The 26,496-nt window shown below is 41.3% G+C and overlaps 1 protein-coding gene across 2 annotated transcripts in view; it reads left to right on the top strand.

Moving 5' to 3' along the window:
• The window catches only part of ubac2 (UBA domain containing 2), a 246,884-nt gene that overhangs the window by 189,592 nt on the left and 30,796 nt on the right, over positions 1-26,496 (top strand). For both annotated transcript variants that reach the window (XM_087987926.1, XM_087987927.1), the window contains exon 7: positions 7,228-7,473. In XM_087987926.1, coding sequence (XP_087844052.1) covers positions 7,228-7,473 — 246 coding nt within the window. The remainder of the gene's footprint in view (positions 1-7,227; positions 7,474-26,496) is intronic.

Below are 26,496 nucleotides of genomic sequence, written 5' to 3'. Positions count from 1 at the left end.
GAAGTAGATGAGATGAACTGGAGGGCATCAACAACCATGTGGGAGGGTCTTTACAGAAGGAGGCCATTTGGTGTGTACTGTGGTGGAACTGGTCCTCCTGGGAAAAGATGTGATGGAGGAATTATCCCGTCTGATCTATCACCATTATCCCCACCTCCATCCACCTATCGCACTCTCACCTCCTCGGGTGCTGCCTGACCTGCTGTGCTTTTCCAGCACCACACTCATGACTATATCTGATCAGGCCCGGGGCCTTATCTATTTTTATGTTTTCCAGAATTGTTAACGCCTCCTCCTTATGCACCTCAATCCCATCTAGTCTAGTAGTCTGTATCTCTGTATTCTCCTTGACCACATTGTCTTTTTCCAGTGTGAATACTGACAAAAAGTATTAATTTCGCACTTCCCCTATCTCCTCTGACTCCACGCACAACTTTTCACTACTATGCTTGATTGGCCCTAATCTTACTGTAATCATTCTTTTATTCCTGATATAGCTGTGAAAGCCTTAGGGTTTGCCATGATCCTATCCGCAAGTGACTTCTCTTGTCCCCTCCTGGCTCTTCTTAGCTCTCTCTTTTGGTCTTTCCTGGCTAACCTGTAACTCTCAAGCGCCCTAACTGAGCCATCACATCTCATCCTAACATAGGACTACTTCTTCCTCTTGAAGAGAGATTCAACTTCCTTAGTAAACCACGGGTCCCGCGCTTGACAACTTCTTCCCTGCCTGACAGGTACATACTTATAAAGGACCTGCTGTAGCTGGTCCTTGAATAAGCTCCACATTTCAGCTGTGCCCATTCCCTTCAATTTCCGTCCTTATCCTATGCATCCTAAATCTTGCCGAATTGCATCGTAATTGCCTTTCCTCCAGCTATAACTCTTGCCCTGCAGTATATACCTATCCCTTTCTACCACTAAAGTAAACATAACTGAATTATGGCCACTCTCACCAAAGTGCTCATCTACCTCCGAATCTAACACTTGGCTGGGTTCATTACCCAGTACCAAATGTAATGTGGCCTCCCCCTTGTTGGCCTGTCTATATACTGTGTCAGGAAACCCTCCTGTATACATTGGACAAAAACTGACCCATCTAAAGTACTTGAATTATAGTACTCCCAGTACCATTGGAAAGTTAAAGTGCCCCATAACAACTATTCTGTCACTCTCATCTTTGCTATCCTTTCCTCTACATCTCTGGAACTATTTGGAGGCCTATAGAAAACTCCCAACAGGTAACCTGTCCTTTCCACCTCAATAGAGTACTCAAACATCCTTTCTGCAATCGTAATACTGTCATTGACTAATAGTGCCATACTACCCCCTGTTTTACCATTTTCTCTGTTCTTACTGAAACATCTAAATCCCAGAACCTGCAATAACCATTTCTGTCCCTGCTCTACCCCTGTCTCTAACATGGCCACAACATTGAAATCCCAGGTACCAAGCCATGCTCCAAGTTCACCCACCTTATTCCAGATGTTCCTGGCGTTGAAGTAGACAAACTTGAAACCAACTTCTTGCCAGCTGGTGCTTTCTTGCAATCTTGAAATCTTAGTTCTGACTTCACTACTCTTTTCAATTCCTATGTCCCTGCTGAATGAGTTTAAACCCACCTGAAGAGCATTAACAAATTCCACCCTCCCCCAACAGGATATTGGTACCCCTCTGGTATAGATGAAGACCATCCTGTTTGTAGAGGTCCAACCTACCCCAGAAAGAGCCCCAATTATCCAGGAATCCAAAACCGTCCCTCCTGCATCACCCCTGTAACCACATGTTCAACCCCTTTCCCTCACTACTCCTCACTTTACTAGCACGTGGCACGGGCAACAAACCGGAGATAGCAACTCTGTTTGTTCTAGCTCTAACCTTCCACCCTAGCTCCCTGAACTTTTTGCTTTAAATTCCCATTTCTCTTCCTACCTTTGTTGTTGGTGCCTATGTGGACTTGGGGCTGCGCCCCTCCCCCTCAAGGATTCTGAAAACACGATCAGAGACATCATGAACCCTGGCACCTGAGAGACAACACACCAACTGTGAGTCTCCTCTCATTCCCACAGAACCTCCTATCTGTCCCCCTAACTATGAAGTCCCCAATGACTAATGCTTTGCTCCTCTTCCCCCTTCCTTTCTGAGCGACAGGGGCAGACTCTGTGCCAGAGACCTATGCCCCTTTGCTGACCCCTGGTAAGTCGTCTCCCCAAACAATATCCAAAGCGGTATACTTATTGTTGAAGGGAATGACCACAGGGGATCCCTGCACTGCCTGCCGATTCCCTTTCCGTACCCTGATGGTTACCCATCTACCTTCTTCTTTTACCTGAGGTGTGATTACCTCCCTGCAACTTCTCTCAATAACCCCCTCCACCTCCTGAATGATCCGAAGTTCATCCAGCTCCAGTTCCCTAACGCGGTTTTCAAGGAGCTGGAGTTGGGTGCACTTCCCACAGATGCAGTCAGCAGGGACACTACTGGTGACCCTTACTTCCCACATTCTGCAGGAGGAACATTCAACTGCCCTAACCTCTATTCCCATTATTCTAAATTCCCAACAGACTACTGAAAAAATTAAAAACTAAAATAAACTAACCAATCACCTTACTAATTGGCACACAGAACCTTTTTGTTGGTTAGAGGAGGAGGGCAGGTGGGAGACACTACCTGAGTAGTGTTTTGGGTAAAGCATCCACCCAAATATGAAGCCTCATTTACCCAGCAGTCCCTTGTCTGCTCCTGCTCAGTGTGCGCTCTGCTTATACACGAGGTGAACCTTTCTATCTTTTAAAATTTTACCTTCCCATCAGGCCTCTGGTCCTTGCTGCCGCTCCTCCCCACCCCAACCTCCACCAAAACAAAAAGCAAAGAACGCTGAACTCCTGAAGAAAGCTTTTATATCTTTTAAAATTTCACCTTCCCGTTGGCCCTCTGGTCCTCGCTGTCACTCCTGCCACTCTCAACTGCCATCGATTAAAAAGCGAAGCACACCTTATCAGCACCTTCAGGTAATCTGTCATGATAGTGAAAGGGATAAAGGATCATCCGGCCCAGTTCCCAGATACCAGGTGGTCTTTCTGGTTTCAATTTTGTTAAGACTTTGTATCATTTGATCCAACAGAGTGGCTTGTTTGGTATTTTAAAACAGCAGTTCAGAGTCAACCACATTGCTTAGGCCAAACTAGAAGAGCATAACAAACTTCGTTTCCTGAACGTTAGGATGTTATCAAATAGATTTTTTTCATCAATAGAGTCTTAACTTCAAATTCAAATTCCCCACTATCTGCCATGGTGGGATTTGACCCAAGTCCCCAGAACATTAGCTCTAGATTGGTAGTCTGGTGATAACACCAGTAGGTCAATGCCTCCCCTTAGATGTATAATTAATCCACTAACGATGTCTACTTACACACCAGAATTGGCATCTTTAATGTAATTAAATGTCCCAAGGCACTGCACAGTGTGCTATTAAGCAAAGTATAACAATAACACCAAATCACAAAAGGATTGTGGAGTAGCGTCTCTGGAACAGTAATCCAGAGATGTAGGCTAATCCTCTGGGGATGTGGATAAAAATAATTAAGCTGGAATTGAAAGGTACTCTTAATAGTAGTGGCTATGAAAGTTCATGGATTGTTTTAAAAAATCTTCTGGTTTACTTTTATCCTCGAAGGAAGGAAATCTGTCAACCTTATCAGGCCTGATCTCTATGTGACTCCAAAGCCATTTAAATGTAATTAACTCTTAATTTCCCTCTGAAATGACCCAACAAACAAACCATTTAGTGCAAGTTTAATTTGTGATGGACAACAAATGCCAGCCTTATTAGTGATGGGCACATGTTATGAGAAGAATAGAAAAAAACAAATGGTGCAGATGGCCAAGCTTGGTCAAAGAGAGAGGTTTTAAGGACTATCCTAGAGATAGCAAGGTAGAGAGCCAGAGAAATTCAGTGAGGGCATTCCAAAGTGTGGGGCCTAGATAATTGATGCTCAAGAGGCCCGATTTGAGAAGTACAGATATCTTGCAGCATTGTGAAACTGGAGGAAATTGCAAAGGTAAGGCTTTGGAAGATTTTGAAACTGAGGATACTGCTTTTAAAATCAAAGTGTTGCCTGACTGGGAGCCAGTGTGGTTCAGCAAACACTGGAATGACAGTTCTACAGATCTTGATGCAAGTTAAGACACAGGCAACAAAGTTTTGGATGACTCAAGTTTATGAACAGTAAAATGTGCTGCAGCAGTAAGCATTGAATTGTAACAGTCAAGACTAAAGTCATGGATGAGAGTTTCAGGACTAGGTGAACTGAGACGGGAGTACTGTTGAGCAGTGGTACTACAGCTGGGATGTATGTGATGTTCTCTGCAAATTAATGTGTTATATAGAATTAAGTGAATTGCTTGGACAAGTCTTAATGAGAATTTTGGGAAGAGATTTGAATGGAATTGTTCACACTTTTGATTTAAGGTGCTTGCATCGTCAGCCGTATGTTTTATTCTTGTGCGCCGGACGTTTACATGATTGAAGACAGGGATGTCCGTGATGTTTCCTCTTCCTCGCTGAAATTGTTGGCTAACCATGAACCAAAGCAATGTCAAGAGGGTTTTTCATGCAGTAAATTCCACTCTCTTGCTCTTCCCCATAGCACTGTTTTTCCCTTCCAGTATTTATAAAATTCCTTTTTAAAAGTTATACTTGAATCTGCTACTACTACCCTTTTTGACAATACATTCTAGATCACAACAACTTACTGCAAAGTTAGCGCAGGATTAGTGGCAGCAAGCTACCTCAAACAACCCTTATCCAGAACCACATGCTGATAGAGGTGGTAAATACCACAAGTTACTAAGAGTTATCAACTGAGAAAGTACCACCGTTACTATTCTTATTATTTAAAAGAATTCTTAGTTTCTGTCATCTACAAACCAGGTCACAACCATATATCAAAAAGAAAAGTGGTCCTGATACCGATACCCGGGGAACACTGCACTATAACCTCCGTTACCTCTGAGAAACAACCAACTCTCAGCTTTCTGTACTCTGGCCAGCATCAGTAACTGCATTACCATGCCAGTCAATCCTATCGGCATTAATTTTATTAACAAATCGATTATGTGGCACTTCATCAAATGTGTTTTGACATTCAAAATGCACAACATTATATATACACATTTGTCAACTTCCTTCATCAAGTTAGTTGTACACCATTTGGTTACTAAATCTGTACTGACTTTAATTTTGCCCTGGAGTATTGCCTCTAAAACCTCCCTACTGCCAACTTGAGACTGATCTTTTATATATTAAAATTTGTATTGTGTACCATGAATCACGATCAGGCAGAGTTAGTAAATCTAAAGAGCCGTCTAGACTTGAAACGTTAGCTTGCGGCCTCTCCATGGATGCTGTCTGACCTGCTGAGATCTCCGGCATTTATTGTTTTTAGATTCCACCAGCTGCAGTCATTTGCTCCTACAAATTAACAGCAATAATAGGTATTGAATTGAAACCTGACTTGACATATACTGTAAACCTGCAAAGGCCTGGAGCCTCATCTCCACCTTTGACTCTTCACTGTTGTAAATATTGAGGAAACTATATCTAAAACTTCAACTTGTTCTTTTACAGTCACTGCAGACTGATAGTCTTGGTGTGTTACCTAGTTACGGTAGTGTCTTGAGAGGTGGGGGAGATATTGGAGATTTCAGTTGGTGGGTGCCAGATAAAAAGAGTCTTACTGTCTATCCTTTTACTAATGTAGACACCAGAACTGGTACAGCACATTGACTATGATCTAACAAAGGTCCTATATGTAATTTATCACAATTTCAATGCTTCTAAACTACATTCCTCCAGAAATGAACCTCAAAGCTTTGTTTGTTATATTTGTTGGCTTTGTCAAGCCACATTACTACATGTAATGCTTGATAAATTTGTACTGCCAAATCCCCTTAGTTTCATTTCGAGTCTTACTTTTCCACAGAGCAGATAACATTCTTATTCCTTCTGTGAAAATGCTCCACCTGATGCACACCTATAATCATTTACCATTACCCCCCATCCAAGATTGTTCTGGAACATTCTCTTAATATGGAAACAGTGGAAAGGGCAAATGGTCCTCTGGCATGACAAAGGACCAAATTCAAAGCTTTCAGGAACATCCATATTGCCTGCTGGAACAGTGGAGCCTTTACCTAGAACTAAGCCAGCTATAGCTGATTTATCAAGTGGGACATGAAAGAAACAGAATATAATTTCACAATTTGCTGATCATTCATTTTTATTGCACTGAGACATTTTTTTTAAAGATATATTGAACAAAGTTCTATATCCCTTTGAACAAAAGATATGTACCTAATATCTGTAATAACTCCAGAGTGCCAGTACAGAAAAAGATTAAAAAGTAAACTCATGGCAACAGTAACTTCAGTTGGCTTCTTTCTGTTCAAGCAAGTATTAAGGGTTTATAGTTGCGGTAGAAGTTTCTGATGCTATAATTTTAATCTCCAGAATGAGTGACTTTGGGTCAAATGGGTTACAACAATTTAAAACATTTCAGCAGTTTTTAAAAACCTCAATTCTTACACAAATCAACTTAGAAACTGCCCATATTGAGTTTGAGATGAGATGGGCAGGCAATCTGCTGTCAGGTTTAAATATTTAATAAGATAGTTTGTCTCAGAGTTCAACTCTCTTCCAAGTTTAGCTCTGGCCTGTCTGTACCTTGGGCCATGGAGCACAGCATTTAAAGACAGTGGATTCCTGTTTCATGGAGGAAGGAATTCCTTTTCCAACACTGTTTGTGGGCCAAATTAAGCAGAAGACTTTCATCCCAATTACTCATGGCTTCCCCAGTCCAATTGCACCACTTCCCATGATCACTGATTCCCTATTTCTTGACCTGGGTTTCTCTCCAAATCCCCACAATCAGCTCCAGACTCTATAAAACTATCCCATATCTTGGTAATCAGGCCGGCTTCTGACAAGGAGTACTGGTAGAAAGAAAAGCATGCAGAAATGTCCACAGATTTGTGGACTTTTCAACCAGAGCTTCACTCCTTTATTGTTTGGAAATCTTGCCTCAGTTAAGGTCAGAGCCCAATTGTCTGCAACTATTGTAACCTAAGGCTATTGCTGAGAACAGTATAGTTGTTATGTGCTGTTGCCATAGATCTAATGTTTGAATGTTTACTATCCATTGATGACCATTTCATACACTCTTTCTACAGCTTTCCGGAATTGTTTACCACTACAATGTGCTGAAGGTACAGCGATTACTTTGTGTACCGAAGTGGGTGACCAGATGTGCCTCGTTTATTCTTGAACCACTCTTCTCATCTGCTGATCCCACTGACGAGGCTCCCATTGGAATGGGTGCAACGCTGGAAATTCAGAGACAGCAGAGGATGGAAATGTTGGATCAGCAAATCATGCTGGCTCAGCTTAACCAGAACAACAGGAGACATCGGTGGCAAGTAATGACTTCTTTGATAGTGCATGATCTAAGTTGCAACTTTTATTCTCTACCCTTCATGGCATTTGTATTCTTATCCCATAATCATGAACTGACGATAGAGAGGAAATTTGCAAAACAATTTTAGGTCTTAACTAATTTATATGAACTTCTTCCAACTCTACCTTATCTACCCTGTCAATGTATCACCCAATTCCTATCTCTATCAGGCCAAGATCTAGCTTCTTCATTTTTAAAAATTTGTAAGAACAACAGGAAGTGTTATCGGAACTCAGCAAGTTGGCAGCATCTCTGAAGTAACGTTTTGAGTCCAGTATGATTCTTCAGATTTCCAGCACGTGCAGTATTTTGTTTGAGTGTTTAAAAGTTTAAATATTTGTTCACTAATTAAAGCACACTGCTAGCAAGTCCAGCATCTATTGTCCATATGGAATTGCCCTTGAGAAAATGGCAGTGAGCTGCTTTCTTGAACTGCTGCATGTGTTTATGTAGTTTTGCCTTATACTATTCTCAGCCACTGTGCCATGTGGTAGTGAGTTCCAAATTTTCACTACTCTCTGGCAGAAAAAAAGATTTCTCCCGAATTTGTTGTTAAATTTATGAATGACTATCATATATTCGTGACCCTCATTTTAGATGAACATTTTTAAAAGAAAGAACACAATATGTACTGATGTTATGATTTCAAACCATGAATTGAAATGATCTTTAGGAAAGTCATGCTCGAGAGATAATTCATTTTATTTTATAATTTTCTTCGCTAAGGTCAGCTCAGAAATTATGTCATATTTAAAGTAAATCTTGGAATTTTCATAGCATTTCTGAGTTCACTCTTCCCACTTTCACCAACTAGTTCCTTGTCACAGGCCAGTACAATCACCCTCCCACATCTTCTTTTAAACCAGGCTGATATTTTGCACGTGGCAATGATTTGCATCGCCCACACAGAACCGTAACTGTTTTGACTGATAACAGGCAGGTCGTATAAAACATTGATATTCTGGTATTTTTTGTGAGTTGCTATTGAATTGAAATGATCTAATGTCGCAGCCATATTAGTGCTGATGCAACTTATATTAAATAGAATTTGCAGCACAGAAAAAGATTTTTCGGCCCAACTGGTCCATGTCAGCGTTCATGTTCCATTTGACCCTCTTCCCTTTCAGCATAAGAAAGTTGCCCTTCAAATTTGTAATAATGATCTTCCCCTTCCACACAAACATCTAACCACAATGCAGAAGCACTGATGATTTGTATCTTGTAATTGTAGTAAATGTTGTGATCATGATTTGTGTTCTGTCTGAATTGTACAGAAACAAGTAATAATCTTCAGTTTTTTTCTCCTCTTACATTGTTATCTGACTTCCCCTTAGTTCATCGTATCTACTCACTTCAACCACTCCCATTCTCCCCGAAAGTGAAAACATCTTCTTTATGTCTAACGTTCTCAACGCTTGACTACTTTTAATTGTTTCTATAGATGATGCATTTCCACCCAACCAAGCTGCTCTTTTTCAGCAGAAAAGGCCTGTCTATTCAATCATTCCTGGCAGTTTTAAACTCTCAGTTCTGGTATAATCCTAGTAGTTTTTTAAAATGTCCTCTGCACCCGTTTTATATCAAGGAAAGCAACTATTTTTAATATGCGAATATTTATCTAACCAAAGTTAAAAATCTAACAACACCAGGTTATAGTCCAACAGGTTTAATTGGAAGCACTAGCTTTCAGAGCGCTGCTCCTTCATCAGGTGGTTCATCAGCTTCATCTAACCAAGGTCTTAAATTAACCAATTTTAACAGTGCTTCCCTGTTTATCATTTAAATTCAGTTATCCATTTAATACTATGTAGAGAATGGTTTATTAAATATAGTTCCTTAGAGTTAAAAGTAAAACACTGCAGCTACTAGAAAATAAAAATTAACATGAACTGTTGGAAATGCTGTCGGTGTAGCTGTAGAAAGAGGAAGGGAGGTTGAAGTTTTGAAACATTGTGACTCTTTATCAGAACTGAAGAAGCATCGTATAGTTGTTGCCTTCCAATGGTTTAGTACTGTTCTATATTAACAACTGAATTGGATCGAGCAATAATTTCCATGCTGAGATTAACACTTGTGGTGTTATTACATGCTTACTGTTGCCATTTCAAAGAATCCCACATCTCACATTATCCATCTCCACTTTTGCCTTGGGAATTCCTATTGTTGAAAGCATAATCCATGCCTTTGTTAGCTCTATTCCAGTACTCTTCTGTCTGGCCTTCAGCCTTACATGCTTTGTAAACTTCAGTTGAACCAAGACTCTGGTTCCTGTATCCTCACCCTCACCAGGCCCTCTTTACCCACCTTTTTGTGCTTGCTGACCATCAATGGTTTCTGTCAAGCTTATAATTTTTTTTTGTTCAAATTCCTCCCTCGTCCTGCCTCTCCCTTTTCCTGCAAACATCTCCAGTCTTGCAGCTCTCTAAGTTCTCTGTGTTTCTCCTGTTCAGATTTCTTTTGCCCAACACTGGGACTCATTCTTTCAGCTGTCCTGGACTATAAGCTCCTGAATTCCCTCCCTCAGCCTCTCATTTTCTCCTTTAAGACATTCCTTTCCACTTTGACCAAGCTCCTTTTATGTGCACTATCAAATTTTAGTTGATTATATTCCTATAAAGTGCCTTGGAAATTTTTCATTTGTCAAGGGCACTTCATAAATGGAAGTTGTTGGTTATACATATGAGTCAAATCACCACTCCCTAAACCATTTGCATTTTCTGTCACTTAGAGATCATTAAGCACCAGGTATTCTGACCAGTTTTGTGCTTTCACTTCTTGATCCAACTGGTGAACCTCCTTGCTGAAGCAGCAGTGCTCAGTGCTCACAGCCATCTTGAACAGTTATGCACCTCTTCATCCTAATAAACTTGCCAGTCTCACTACATTACTCAGGATGTAGTGAAAAAGGAAGAGAGCAATGAAAACAGAAAATATGGAAAGATTCAGCACGTTTGGAAGTACTTGAGGAAAGCAAAACGCAGGTTTAACTCTTCAGACCAATGACCCATCAGGTTCGGGGAACTGGCACCTCCAACGACCTTATCACAAACCTAAGGTGTTGTAAAGCACTTGGAATGAGATACTTTATAATGTGGCAACTGGTGTAATATAGGAAGCAGAGCTGTCAATTTGCACAAGCTTCCACAGGTAGCAATGTGAGAACTCCAGATAATTTATTTTTAATGATCTTGGTTGAGCTATGTTTAATGGCTGGGATATTGTGAAGCAATCACAGCTCCTCTTCAAAATAGTGCTGTCGGAGCGGGAGGTGGGGCATCAGTTTAATGTCTAATCTGAAACATGGCACTTCCAACCATGCAGCACTGCTTCACTCCTGCACTGCGATTTTTGTGTGAATGCCTCAATTGATAATATCAGTATCAAAAAAAATTTGTAATTGACTCAAAAAACATTCAAAACATGAAATTTCTTCAAGGAAGCCTTGTGAAAATAAACATTCCACTTAAATGTTTAATCCATGCTATAAATAAACATTTCTATTCAATAAGCGATTGGAGCTGTTTACTGAAATGCTCACTTGATAAGCAGCACATTGTGAAAATGATTGTTTGGGAAATCAGTCCACTTCAGCAGGTTAGAGGCTGCTGCTGATGCAAATGAGAAGTAGGCATTACGTAATGGTGGTAGACAGAGAGTTAGATTTCCCAGGGACACAGATATGGTGGAAGGAAATTGAGTTCACTTTTGAGGAATTGAAAATTGAGAGGTTTTGGGCTGGACTATTAGAACAGTGGAGCTCTTGTAGTTACTGTATTCTTATTCCCATGGTGTAGGAACCAGATCATTTATGATGCTCCCTCTCTCAAGTACTGCCTTTGATTGTGTTAATCCCTTAGTTTCTTCGAATGCACCCTCTCTCTGCTTCACTGTCATGGTTTTGTCACAGTGCCGCCACCCTCTCCCCCAATCATATCTAGCTCTGATCATCTTTGCAGCCCCTCACTCATCTTTGTCGCTTCCTAACTCACCTTTCCTTTTTTACAATCCCACTCCCTGGTTTGCAGCCCTCCACTATCCTTTACAAAACTCCTTTCTCCTTTGCAGTTCCTGCCTTTCCCTTGGCAGCCCACTTTGCAATGCTTCTTCCCCTTCCCACCTTTACAAGCTCTCTACCACCTTTACAGCTGCTCCTCCTGGTTTTGCAGCAGCAGAATGTTGAAGGTTATGGCTGGGGTAGAAATCAAGTGGGCTGCCTTGTCCTGGATGGTGTAAAACTTCTTGAGTGCTGTTGAAGCTGCACCAATTCAGGCAAGTGCAGAGTAATCCATCACATTCCTGACTTGTGCCTTGTAGATGATGGACAGACATTGTTAACGCAGGAAATGAGTTACTTTCCACAGATTTCTGAGCCTCTAACCTGCTGAAGTGGACTGATTTCCCAAACAATCATTTTCACAATGTGCTGCTTATCAAGTGAGCATTTCAGTAAACAGCTCCAATCGCTTATTGAATAGAAATGTTTATTTATAGCATGGGTTAAACATTTAAGTGGAATGTTTATTTTCACAAGGCTTCCTTGAAGAAATTTCATGTTTTGAATGTTTTTTGAGTCACTTACAAATTTTTTTCGATACTGATATTATCAATTGATGCACAGCTTTATTTTCTGTCTACCTCCTAAGATATACAATGGTTTAGACAATAGACAATAGGTGCAGGAGTAGGCTATTCTGCCCTTCGAGCCTGCACCACCATTCAATATGATCATGGCTGATCATCCTTAATCAGTATCCTGTTCCTGCCTTATCTCCATAACCCTTGATTCCACTATCTTTGAGAGCTCCATCTAACTCTTTCTTAAATGAATCCAGAGACTTGGCCTCCACTGCCCTCTGGGGCAGAGCATTCCACACAGCCACCACTCTCTGGGTGAAGAAGTTTCTCCTCATCTCTGTCCTAAATGGTCTACCCCGTATTTTTAAGCTGTGTCCTCTGGTTCGGCACTCACCCATCAGCGGAAACACGTTTCCTGCCTCCAGAGTGTCCAATCCTTATATAATCTTATATGTCTCAATCAGATCCCCTCTCAGTCTTCTAAACTCAAGGGTATACAAGCCCAGTCGCTCCAGTCTTTCAGCGTAAGATAGTTCTGCCATTCCAGGAATTGACTTCGTGAACCTACGCTGCACTCCCTCAATAGCCAGAATGTCTTTCCTCAAATTTGGAGACCAGAACTGCACACAATACTCGAGGTGTGGTCTCACCAGGGCCCTGTACAGCTGCAGAAGAACCTCTTTGCTTCTGTACTCAATCCCTCTTGTTATGAAGGCCAGCATGCTATTAACCTTCTTCACTACCTGCTGTACCTACATGCTTACCTTCATTGACTGGTGTACAAGAACACCCAGATCTCTTTGTACTGCCCCTTTACCTAAATTGATTCAATTTAGGTAGTAATCTGCCTTCCTGTTCTTGCCACCAAAGTGGATAACCATACATTTATCCACATTAAACTGCATCTGCCATGCATCTGACCACTCACCTAACCTGTCCAGGTCACCCTGTAAACTCCTAACATCCTCCTCACATTTCACCCTGCCACCTAGCTTAGTATCATCAGCAAATTGCTAATGTTATTACTAATACCATCTTTTATATTATTAATATATATTGTAAAAAGCTGCGATCCCGGCACTGATCCCTGCGGTACTCCACTGGTCACTACCTGCCATTCCGAAATGGAGCCGTTTATCACTACCTGGAGTGCACAGGAGCTACCCTTTGCACTTCTCTCTCTATGCCAAGTCTACACTACTCCAGGTCTGAGCTGTATAGAAATAATATAGGTACCATAATAGGACGATGGAGATAATTGGAGGTATAGGAGGGTATGAGGTACCATTAGAAATGGGTTGATGGGTGTAGGGTGATGGTGGCATTGGGAGTATGAGTGACGATCAGAAATTCGATGGCAAAGCCTGGCATGGTTGATCATGGAAAAGGAGAGGATGGGCACAGGAGGGATGGTTTTATGTATCAATCTTTAGTTTCTGAAGTGTGAACACAGTGCTGAATGCCCAGGCAGGAGTTCCTTCCAGCCAGCTTCAGGAACTGACAACTCCTCCACTTCTCTTGATCTCCCAAACTGACACTCAGTCCAATCCCCAGACCAAAAGTTAGAATTGTGGTTGACCATTTTTAAAGGTCGGATGTGTGGAGCTGGGATTTTTCCTGCCTCTGCACACCTGACCAGATGAGTGTTTGTTCCTATAACAGCTGGGTTTTTTCAGCACTTTCTGTTTTTATTACAGTGAGTCCTGACACAAACTGATAATGAAAAGACACAAACTATTGTATTTCATTAATTGTATCTATAGCACAGATCTTTAAACTATTTGATTTTTAATAAATTAAATTGGAGAACCCCCCCGTCCTGTGTATATTTGTATTCAGGATTAGAGTTTCTTACACATGGTAGCATGCAAATAATAAATATAAATATTGTTTTCTATATTGAATCAGCAATTTTACCCCTGAAGCACAATACAGCTAGCTGTGTAACAACAGTAAGAAATTTAATTTTAAAGAGTGGTTAACTCTAAGTTGAATTAGTAAAAAGTAAACTTGCAGGAGAATGGTGCCATAGAGATGGAGGAAGGTCGAGTGGTCAGTAGAGTCATAGAGGTGTACAGCATGGAAACAGACCCTTTCGTCCAATCCGTCCATGCCAGCCAGATATCCCAACCCAATCTAGTCCCACCTACCAGCACCTGGCCCATATTCCTCCAAACCCTTCCTATTCATATACCCATCCAAATGCCTTTTAAATGTTGCAATTGTACCAGCCTCCACCACTTCCTTTGGCAGCTCATTCCATACATGTACCACCCTCTGCGTGAAAATGTTGCCCCTTAGGTCTCTTTTATATCTTTCCCCTCTCACCCTAAACCTATGCCCTCTAGTTCTGGACTCCCCCACTCCAGGGAAAAGACTTTGTCTATTTATCCTAATCCATGCCTCTCATAATTTTGTAAACCTCTATAAGGTTACCACTCAGCCTCCGATGCTCCAGGGAAAACAGCCCCAGCCTGTTCAGCCTCTCCCTATAGCTCAAATCCTCCAATCCTGGCAACATCCCTTTCAAGTTTCACAACATCTTTCCGATAGGAAGGAGACCAGAATTGCACGCAATATTCCAACAGTGGCTTAACCAATGTCCTGTAGAGCCGCAACATGACCTCCCAACCCCTGTACTCAATACTCTGACCGATAAAAGAAAGCATACCAAGAGCCTTCTTCATTATCCTTTCTACCTGCAACTCTACTTTTAAGGAGCTATGAGCCTGCACTCCAAGGTCTGTTTGTTCAGCAACACTCCCTAGGGCCTTATCATTAAGTGTATAAGTCCTGCTAAGATATGCTTTCCCAAAATGAAGCACCTCGCATTTATCTGAATTAAACTGCATCTGCCACTTCTCAACCCATTGGCCCATCTGATCAAGATCCTATTGTAATCTGAGGTAACCTTTGCTATCCACTACATCTCCAATTTTGGTGTCATCTGCAAACTTACTAACTGAAGTTATCAACCGATGTGTCATGTCACACTGATGTGTGGCAAGAACTGTCAAGCATACTGTGATATTTTGAGCCAAGATAATGAAAATTAATGTAAGACAGAGTTTCCTCTGAAGCAATATTCTATCCAACCAAAATTTCAACTCATAAAACTTGCGAAAATTAATCATCAACATAGAAGTGAGGTAACTCTGTCTTTCGACTCTAAGAAATGGATGTTCTCAATGCAGATGGCCCAAGGAAAAGCTGACATGATGTAATAGTTTTTGCTAGTGACCATTGAAACTGAGCATGGCATCCATGCACTTTCTTTTGTTAGTAAAATGAGACAAAACAAATTGGTGTTAGCATCTGCAGCTAAATTGACTCCATCCATGTTCCCTTGCAAAATCGATGTTATTTCCGCTGATCTAAGAAGAAATGATAAGTTTGTTCTCAAAAGGGCAATTCTTCTGCTAATTCAGTCATTAATGTAACACCAAACCCAAAAAGTAATAAGCAAAACAGTTCAGAAACAGTGTAATGAGAGCTATCTGGCCTTTGGATTTTCATGGATAGCAGATATGCTGCTTGCCCCTTATGTAAATATCTCACCGGCAGAGAGAAGCTGGCAAACACTGTGATGCTGGGAGAAAGTGAGGACTGCAGATGCTAGAGATCAGAGTCAAAAATTGTGGCGTTGCAAAAACACAGCTGGTCAGGCAGCATTCGAGGAGCAGGAGAGTCAACCATTCAGACGTAAGCCCTTTGTAATACTTTCTCAGTGCCAAACTTTTAAACACTATCTTGCTACTAATTAAGTTAAATTGCTATTTGCAAACAAAGACATTCAGTACTTCAAGTGTTGAAAGAGCAATACATGAAGCAAATCTAGCATATGACAAAGTGGGAATAGAAACAAATATTGCTGGTGAAATTCTACAGATCTGGCAGCACCTGAGGAGAGAAAAGCAGAGTCAAAATTTTGGATCCAGTGACCGTTCTTCTGATAAAGCTGGTGTCAGATAAAACTCAAGAGACTAGTTACCTGGTGGCTGAGCTTATCATTGCCGAAACATTAAACATGCCCACGTATAAAAAAAATTGCAGGTGTGATGTTAGGAACTGATGCTGCAAAAGAGATCATCAAAATTCCACCCTGATAATACAGTTAAATGTCAAATTGATGATGTCAGCTGACATTGAAGAGGTGCTGCAGGAGAAGTTAACTACTGATGGGAAGTTTGCTTTGCAGATTGATGTGTCCACAGACATTGCCAGCTGCTGGCCGGTGTTCAATATATTGATGGAAACTCCATTCAGGACCATTTCTTATTTTGTAAGGAGCTACCAAATTATGCGACTTACGAAGAAATATTTTAAGACCATAAGGAACAGGAGCAGCAGTAGACTGCTCGGCTTGTCCAGCCTGCTCTGCCATTCAATAGGTCATGGCTGGGTAGGTGCTACTTACTTGAATGAAACAAACTTATCTGGGTCATGTGTTGGAGCATTTGAACTGATGGAGCACCCCTCATGATAGGGGATGTCAAAAGGTTTGTCAGTAAGGTGAAAGAGGAACATTCTGACATTCAGATCAACCATTGCATTCTCCACAGTGAAGCTGTTGTCATCAAAACAATGTCACCAGGTTTAGCTGTTGTATTAGAACAAGTGTGAAAACCATGAATTACTGAAACCACAGTGATTGAAGTCATGTTGGTTCACTACTTTGTGTGCAGAAATAGAGGCCAAGCTTTCCAGTTTATAGTCAAGGTGAGATGGTTATTGTGGGGTAAGGTTCTCTCCAGTGTTCATGAGATCTGGAGAGAACTGACAGACTTTTCAACACATGAACAGCCTTGGAAAGAGATGCGGTCAGATGATTACTCGTGGGCTAAGCTGGCATATCTCACAGACATCATCATGCCATCTGAGTGAGCTGAATACTAAAGTGCAGGGGAAGAATAAGACAATCCTGACCATTGCAGATAAACCTCCGTCTTTTACATCAAAACAAGGCCTTTGGCAAGACACAGCAGCAGAGAGTTTACTTGAGATGACATCATCAATGACAGACTTAGCTGTAAATGCCCAAATGTCTTAAAACGCTGCAACAGAAGTTTGAATTCTGCTTCCTTTCAGCAAATGTGGAAAGCTGTGATTTAGTGAATTTTCATACAGAGAGAACTAGCCATTTGGATACAAAATTGGCTAGAATGACAAAGGGTGATGGAGGAGGGTTGCTTTTGAGACTGGAACCCTGTGATCAATGGTGTGATGCAGGGATTGGTGCTGGGTCCACTGCTTTTTGTTATTTATATAAATGACATGGATGTGTGGTCAGTTAATTTACAGCTTTTTTGGTGATGCAGTGGACGGCGAAGAAGGTTATCTCAGATTACAACGGGACCTTGATCAGATGGGCCAATGAGCCAAGGAGTGGCAGATGGACTTTAATTTAAATAAATGTGAGATGCTACATTTGTGGAAAGGCAAATCAGGGCAGGACTTATACACTTAATGATAAGGACCTGGGGAATGTTACTGAACAAAGAGACCTTGGAGTGCAGGTTCGTAGTTCCATGAAAATAGGCAGGGTAGTGGAGAAGCTGTTTGGTACACTTGCCTTTATTGGACAATGTATGGAGTCTAGGAATTGGTCATGTTGTGGCTGTACAGGACATTGGTTAGGCCACTTTTTGAATACAGCGCTCAGTCCTGGTCTCTCTACTATAGAAAAGATGTTGTTAAACTTGAAAGGGTTCAGAGAAAGATTTACAAGAACGTTGTCAGGGTTGGAAGGATTGAGCTATGGGGAGAGGCTGACTAGGCTGAGGCTATTTTTCCCGGAGCATTGAAGGCTGAGGGGTGACCTTAAAGTGGTTTATAAATCATGAGGGGCATGGATAGGATGAATAGTCAAGGTCTTTTCCCCAAGGTAGGGGAGTTCAAAACCAGAGGGCATAGGTGTAAAGTGAGAGGGGCAAAATTTAAAAGAGACTTAAGTGGCAATTTCTTTACACGGAGGTTGGTGCGAATATGGAATGAACTGCCAGAGGGAGTTGTGGGGACTTGTACAATTACAACATTTAAAAGGCATCTGGATGGGTATATGAATATGAAAGGTTTAGAGGGATATGGACCAAAGGCTGGCAAATGGGCATACATTAATTTTGGATGTCTGGTCAGCATGGTTGAGCTGGACTGAAGGGTCTTTTTTCCGTGTTGTACATCTCTATGACTCTAGATGATCCATCACAAAAGCTGACATTAAAAGAAAAGGAGGAATGCACAGAGCTGTGGATGATTGTACAATGAAGATGAATTCTCCAAAAGGTGTCTTTGTATGTGTTTTGGCTGACTACATGCATGAAAACCCAATAATCTCTACCCACGTTATTGCTGTACTATTGATGTTTCTGACAACGTACCGCTGCGAGCTCGCATTTCATCACTGGCGTATGTAAAAAACAACAGGAGGGAATGGTTGTCAGTGGGGTTAGATTTGATCCCCAGATCAAAAAGCTCTGCACACACCAGCAGGCTGCTTTTCCCTCGAGCCTGGTAAATTGCAATTTGCATTTTGCTCTGATCCATTGAATTCCATTAACGTTTCAGCTCAATTATTTGATTAAAAATTATACTTCTAAAAAATACTGTTCATAAATATGAAATGCCATCTGCAAAATTCAGACCCCTGAATCCAGTGCAGTCTGTGAAACAGATTAAGGGCCATCATTAGTTAGAAATTGTCAGGTCGAGCAGATTTTGAAAATGAGGTTGTACTCGCAGTCAAAGATGGTTTTGTTTTCCAGTGGATTTGAAACATTAATACATTTAATCCTTGTTACACTTGTTTGCACTGTGTTGCAAACCACTCAGGTAAGACCGTAACCATAGGTCTTTGCAAGTAAGTGTGATGTTTATGAACAATCAGTTTAGCTGAAAAAAGTGGCTATGCAGTGGAATTGTTTGTCTCATTGAGTGTGCTATGTTAATGAAAAGATTGGGAGGGACCACGTAGATCAGAGTTCATGAGCAGTTGCCCAGGGTGGCATTATGACTTTGGACAGAGCATTCTCAACAAACAGTTCAAAAATGATCGACCTTGAAAATCTTTGGCAGTGCACACATTGTTTAGTGACACTGATGTAATTAAAGACCCCACAGAGGGTAGGAATGTCAAATGTATGATCAATAATTTGCATAAACTGAAGGCCAACAAAGGACTAGTAGCAACAGAAGTAATTTAGAAAGGGTTCTGAAGCCTTTCGACTAACTTTCAGTGCAGAAATTATTTTAGCAATGGACGAACAGTAATATGAGAAGTCTATGTGTGTGAAAACAAATCTGGGTTATTCTATGCCCAGCTATACCACAGAATGCAAGCTCATAGTTTCAGCTTCGTAAACAAAGCTATCTTGAAGCTGATACTGTGGCAAGAGAATATCAGCTGTTGCACCATATTGTGGTGCTTCTTAATGTAGCTCAAAGCTTTCATGTGGGAATTCACTTTGGCCGAGACAGTTCTAGTTTAATGGGTTCTTTCAACTCGAGTAGCGATGTGTGATTCTTTAAAATTCAGAATTGTGGCAATTGTGTTGGCTCAGTAAACTATAGCATAGTTCACTCAGAACAAACTGATGGCTTCCACAATGCTTACCTTAATTAAGTATAAGGAAAAGAACCTAACAAAGTACAACTCCCATTTTTATAATGACTTTATCAAGATAAAACACCTCAGAACATTTTGGACTGTAATTGCACAAAATTTGACTTTAAGGTGACCTGAAGCTTAGTCAAAGAGGGCAGGTTAAGAAGTGTTGAGCAAAAGATGAAGACTTTTCATGAGAGAATTCCGGGGCTGACAGAACTGCAGTAATGAAATCCAGAAAATGCAATTGGGCAGAATTAAAAGCGGAATTATATGTGCTGCAACTTTTGTGAAAAACCCGTAAGGTAACACTGTATTAAATGCGTTTTGGAAGTCCATGTATATTACATCAACCTCTATACCTTCATCAATCCTTTCTGTTAACTAGCTGAAAAAACTCAATCAAGTTAAAAATCGTACAACACCAGGTTATATTTGAATAGGTTTACTTGGAAGTAGAAGTTTTCGGAGCACTACTCCTTCGTCAGGTAGCTAGTGGGGCAGAATCATAGGACACAGAATTTCTCGCAAAAGATCATAGTATTGTACAACTGATGCGATATATTGAACAAACCTAGATTGCTTTATAGTCTTTCATCTTTTAGAATGGATTGCAGGTTTCGAATCATTAATATGTAAATCCCAGAATTTCTTTCAAGTCACATTCCCAAGATAACTTGTGGACAGAGCAGAGTTCATATCTCAGCTCAGACAATGATTACAGGTGTGAGGTTAAAGTTAAAAATCACACAACACCAGGTTATAGTCCAACTTGTTTAATTGGAAGCACACTGGCTTTCGGAGCGTCACTCTTTCATCAGGTGATTGTGGAAGACCCAATTGTAAGGCACAGAATTTATAGCAAAGATTTACAGTGTGATGTAACTGAAATTATACATTGAAAAATACCTTGATTGTCTATTGAGTCTTTCATCTGTTTGAATACCATGATAGTTTCACTTCTTTCATGTGTAAATCACAAAACCTTTATTTTAAAAGTTGAATTCTCAGGTTAATTGTAACAATTGGTGTTAGCTAGACAATATGTTGAAGGTGTTAGCCCCCTGTGTTCTCTGTCTATGCCATGATGTTTAGATTGATTCTAATCTGAAAAGTGAGGTAACAGAGTTTTACATGAATTCATGCAGTTTTTGAGCAAAGTACAATGCAACTCTGCTAGTACAAATTCACCCCACAAAATATATGTGTGTATGTGGGTCTTTGTGTCTGTGTCTGTGTGTCTGTCTGGGTTGGGTGTTGTGAGTGTATATGTGTGTGTAGTGAGTGTAGAGTGTCTTACGTCTGTGAGGGGGTGCATGTGGGAGTGTGTGTGTGTCTGTAAGGGTGTGTGAGAGTGTCTGTGTGAGTGTGTGTTAAGGAGTGTCTGTGTGTGTGTATAGTGCAATGGTGTGAGGTTAGAGTCTATGTATTCCAATCTTGAGTCAGACTGGTTCTGGTCCCAAAGTAGAAATTTATAAAATGTCACATCGATTACAAAAAATATCGGCTGCAGATTTTGTGCTTTTTGAACAAAACAGAATGTATCTGCAAATCAACCAGGACCTTGGATTCATGTCACACCATAGGTGACCCCACCCCACCACATACACCCACACGCAAGCACACGTACACTCCCATACCCACGCAGACCCTCTCCCACACACATGCCCTCTCTCAGATACAAACCGCACCCCCTCCCCAAATTGTGTGTGCGCGTCTGAGAGAGGGTGTTTGGGGGACGAGAGTCTGCTTGCGTGTGTGAGTATGTGGTAGTGTATGTGTCCTTGTGTATGGGTGGTTTGGTCAATATATAGCATGAGTTAAAGAGTCTTGGAGATGGGTACAGCACGGAAACAAACCCTTCAGTCCAACTCGTCCATGCCAACCAGATATCCCAAACTAACCTAGTCCCATTTGTTAGCACTTGGCCCATATCCCTCCAAACCCTTCCTATTCATATACCCATCCAGATGTCTTTTAAATGTTGCAATTGTACCAGCCTCCACCACTTCCTTTGGCAGTTCATTCCATACACGCACCACCCTCTGTGTGAAAAAGTTGCCCCTTAGATCCTTTTTATATCTTTCCCCTCTCACCCTAAATCTATGCCCTGTAGTAGTGGACTCCCCCACCCCAGGGAAGAAACTTTGTCTATTTATCCTATCCATGCCCCTCATGACTTTATAAACCTCAATGAGGTCACCTGTCAGCCTTCAAAGCTCCAGGAAAAACAATCCCAGTCTATTCAGCCTCTTCCTATAGCTCAAATCTTCCAACCCTAGCAACATCCTTGTAAATCTTTTCAGAACCCTTTCAAGTTTCACAACATTCGTCCCAGAGGAAGGAGACTAGAATTCACACAATATTCCAAAAGTGGCCTAACCAATGTCCTGTACAGCAGCAATATGACCTCCCAACTCCTGTACTCAATATTCTGACCAATAAAGGAAAGCATGTCAAACACCTTCTTCACTATCCTATCTACCTGCGACCACTTTCAAGAAGCTCGGAACCTCACTCCAAGGTCTTTTTGTTCAGCAACACTCCCTAGGACCTTACCATTGAGTGTATAAGTCCGCTCTGCTTTGCTTTCCCAAAATGCAGCACCTCGCATTTATCTAAATTAAACTTAATCTGCCATTCCTCAGCCCATTGGCCCATCTGATCAAGATCCCGTTGTAATCTGAGGTAACCTTCTTCGCTGTTCACTACACCTCCAATTTTGGTGTCATCTGCAATCATACCTCCTATGTTCACATCCAAATCATTTATATAAATGACGAAAAGTAGTGGACCCAGCATCGATCCTTAAGGCATTCCACTGGTCACAGGCCTCCAGTCTGAAAAACAACCCTCCACCACCACCCTCTGTCTTCTAGCTAGTTCTGTATCCAAATGGCTAGTTCTCCCTGTGTTCCATGAGATCTAATCTTGCTAACCAGTCTTCCATGGAGAACCTTGTCAAACGCCTTACTGAAATCCATATAGATACCATCCATTGTTCTGCCCTCATCAATCCTTTTTGTTATTTTTTTCAAAAACCGCAATCAAGTTTGTGAGACATGATTTCCCACGCACAAAGCCATGTTGATTATCCCTAACCAGTCCCTACCTTTCCAAATCCTGTCCCTCAGGATTCTCTCCGACAATTTGTCCACCACTGACGTCAGGCTCACCAGTCTATAGTTCCCTGGCTTGCCTTTACCATGTTTCTTCAATAGTGGTACCACGTTAGCCAACCTCCAGTCTTCTGGCACCTCACCTGTAACTGTCAATGATACAAATATCTCAGCAAAGGGCCCAGCAATCACTTCCCAAGCTTCCCACAGAGTTTTAGTGTACATACAATCAGGTCCTGGGGATTTATTCACCCTTATGCATTTCAAGACATCTAGCACTTCCTTCTCTGTAATATGGACATTTTTCTAGATGTCACCATCTATTTCCTCACATTCTATATCATTATATGACTCTATGATCTTTTGCAAGAAATTCTGTGTCCTGTGAGCCTGCTCCACTAGCTACCTGACGAAGGAGCAGTGCTCCGAAAGCTTGTTCTTCCAAATAAACCTGCTGAACTATAACCTGGTGTTATGTGAATTTTAACTTTGTCCACCCCAGTCCAACACTGTCCCCTCCACATCATAACAATCAAGTTAGTTAAATACAATTTGCCTTTAACAAATACATGCTATATTTCCATAATTAATCTATTCTTTTTGATTGATTATCTAAAGATTTTCCATTGTTGAGGTTTAATTGGCTGATGTATAGTTACTGATCAATGAGCCCTTTCTTGAAATACAGTAAAATATGCAATCCTCCTATTCCCTAGCACCACCCCATTTCTAAAAAGGGTTGGAAGATTATGCTATTGCCTCACCATTTCCACCCTTACTCCCTTCAGTCTCTGCAGCTGCATCTCATTTGATGAACTGTAAGTACATCCATGTGTATGTAACTGAGTCCTATGCTTGAATGTGAAATTGATGTTCCAAAACTGTCATTCCATTGAAGACAGCTGAATTTACTTTTTCCACCAATCTCTCTCATTAGACTTCAATGCTTCATCCAATGTAAATCCTTCCAACTCTAGTCTCCCCATGCACCACATTAAGAGTAGATTTGAACAAGTGATATTTTGAAGTGGATTGACTCCTTACCTCTTGTGGTGGTGTTGGAGAGTTATCTTATTATTTATTCGGCAAATACTAATTGCTATGTCCCTGTGTGGCTGAATCTAGGGACTTCACCTGCGATCACAGAAGGGATAGCTAATGAGGTAGTGGATACATTGGTATTCATGCTCCAAAATGTGCTAGATTCTGGATGGGCTCTGTTAAGAAAGTAGCAGATATGACACCTCTGTTCAAGAACAAAGGGAAGCAGAAAACAGGAAACGATAGGCCGGTTAGTTTGATGTCTGCCATGGGAGATGTGTTAGAAATTATTATTAAGGAGCACAGAATCAGATAAGTTAATTGTTGTTTTAAGTCTGTCCAAGAGAGAGGCTGCAGTAGTGAGTAGAGTGGATTCTTTCTTGGTTATATGTTTTTGGAGGTAAGTCTCTTGATTAAACTTAAAATATAAGCCATAGCTATTAATTTAACCTGGGGCAGTGTTTGTAGAGGAATAAGACGGTGTTATTTTCTGGGTCTGTAGATTGTGAAGGAGCAAAAATGGCCTTTGCAGTGATATGTACATCTTGTCAGATGTGGGAGTTTAAAGAGAGCTTAAGGGTTACTGCGGATTATATCTGCCATAAATGCTATTGGATGCGAATCTTATCAGATTGAGTGGATCGGTTGGAGAGACAGATAGAAGCGATGAGGAATTTGCAACAGCAACAGTATGTGATGGATGGCAGTTATAGGAAGGGGACTAATATACTGGCAGGGAAATTTGCTAGAACTGCTTGGGAGGATTTAAACTAGTGAGGTGGGGGGGTGGGACCCAGGGAGATAATGAGGAAAGAGATCGATCTGAGATGGGTACAGCTGAGAACAGACGTCAGTCAAACAGTCAGGGCAGGCAGGGACAAGGTAGGACTAATAAATTAAACTGCATTTATTTCAATGCAAGCGGCCTAACAGGGAAGGCAGATGAACTCAGGGCATGGTTAGGAACATGGGACTGGGATATCATAGCAATTACGGAAACATGGCTCAGGGATGGGCAGGACTGGCAGCTTAATGTTCCAGGATACAAATGCTACAGGAAGGATAGAAAGGGAGGCAAGAGAGGAGGGGGAGTGGTATTTTTGATAAGGGATAGCATTACAGCTGTGCTGAAGGAGGATATTCCCGGAAATACATCCAGGGAAGTTATTTGGGTGGAACTGAGAAATAAGAAAGGGATGATCACCTTATTGGGATTGTATTATAGACCCCCCCATAGTCAGAGGGAAATTGAGAAACAAACGTAAAGAGATCTCAGCTATCTGTAAGAATAATAGGGTAGTTATGGTCGGAGATTTTAACTTTCCAAACATCGACTGGGACTGCCATAGTGTTAAAGGTTTAGATGGGGAGGAATTTCTTAAGTGTGTACAAGACAATTTTCTGATTCAGTATAAAGATCTACCTACTAGAGAAGGTGCAAAACTTGACCTACTCTTGGGAAATAAGGCAGGGCAGATGACTGAGGTGTCAGTGGGGGAGCACTTTGGGGCCAGTGACCATAATTCTATTTGTTTTAAAATAGTGATGGAAAAGGATAGACCAGATCTAAAAGTTGAAGTTCTAAATTGGAGAAAGGCCAATTTTGACGGTGTTAGGCAAGAACTTTCGAAAGCTCATTGGAGACAGATGTTCGCAGGTAAAGGGATGGCTGGAAAATGGGAAGCCTTCAGAAATGAGATAACAAGAATCCAGAGAAAGTATATTCCTCTCAGGGTGAAAGGGAAGTCTGGTAGGTATAGGGAATGCTGGATGACTAAAGAAATTGAGGGTTTGGTGAAGTAAAAGAAGGAAGCATGTGTCAGGTATAGACAGGATAGATCGAGTGAATCCTTAGAAGAATATAAAGAAAGTAGGAGTATACTTAAGAGCGAAATCAGGAGGGCAAAACGGGGACATGAGATAGCTTTGGCAAATAGAATTAAGGAGAATCCAAAGGGTTTTTACAAATATATTAAGGACAAAAGGGTAACTCGGGAAAGAATAGGGCCCCTCAAAGATCAGCAAGGCAGCCTTTGTGTGGAGCCACAGAAAATGGGGGAGATACTAAATGAATATTTTGCATCAGTATTTATTGTGGAAAAGGATATGGAAGATACAGAATGTAGGGAAATAGGTGGTGGCATCTTGCAAAATGTCCAGATTACAGAGGAGGAAGTGCTGGATGTCTTGAAACGGTTAAAAGTGGATAAATCCCCAGGAGAAAGTGAGGTCTGCAGATGCTGGAGATCAGAGCTGAAAATGTGTTGCTGGAAAAGCGCAGCAGGTCAGGCAGCATCCAGGGAACAGGAGAATCGACGTTTCGGGCATAATTTCCTGAAGAAGGGCTTATGCCCGAAACGTCGATTCTCCTGTTCCCTGGATGCTGCCTGACCTGCTGCGCTTTTCCAGCAACACATTTTCAGCTCAGCGATAAATCCCCAGGACCTGATCAGGTGTACCCGAGAACTCTGTGGGAAGCGAGAGAAGCGATTGCTGGGCCTCTTGCTGAGATATTTGTATCATCAATAGTCACAGGTGAGGTGCCGGAAGACTGGAGGTTGGCAAACGTGGTGCCACTGTTTAAGAAGGGTGGTAAAGACAAGCCAGGGAACTATAGACCGGTGAGCCTGACCTCTGTGGTGGGCAAGTT

This window comes from Chiloscyllium plagiosum, unplaced genomic scaffold (assembly GCF_037043375.1).
Source record: "Chiloscyllium plagiosum isolate Xiang-an unplaced genomic scaffold, Cpla_swu_hap1 HiC_scaffold_6, whole genome shotgun sequence".
Taxonomy (NCBI): Eukaryota; Metazoa; Chordata; class Chondrichthyes; order Orectolobiformes; family Hemiscylliidae; genus Chiloscyllium; species Chiloscyllium plagiosum.
Note: the sequence above shows the minus strand (reverse complement) of the source record. Positions and strands in the feature narration are given on the sequence as shown.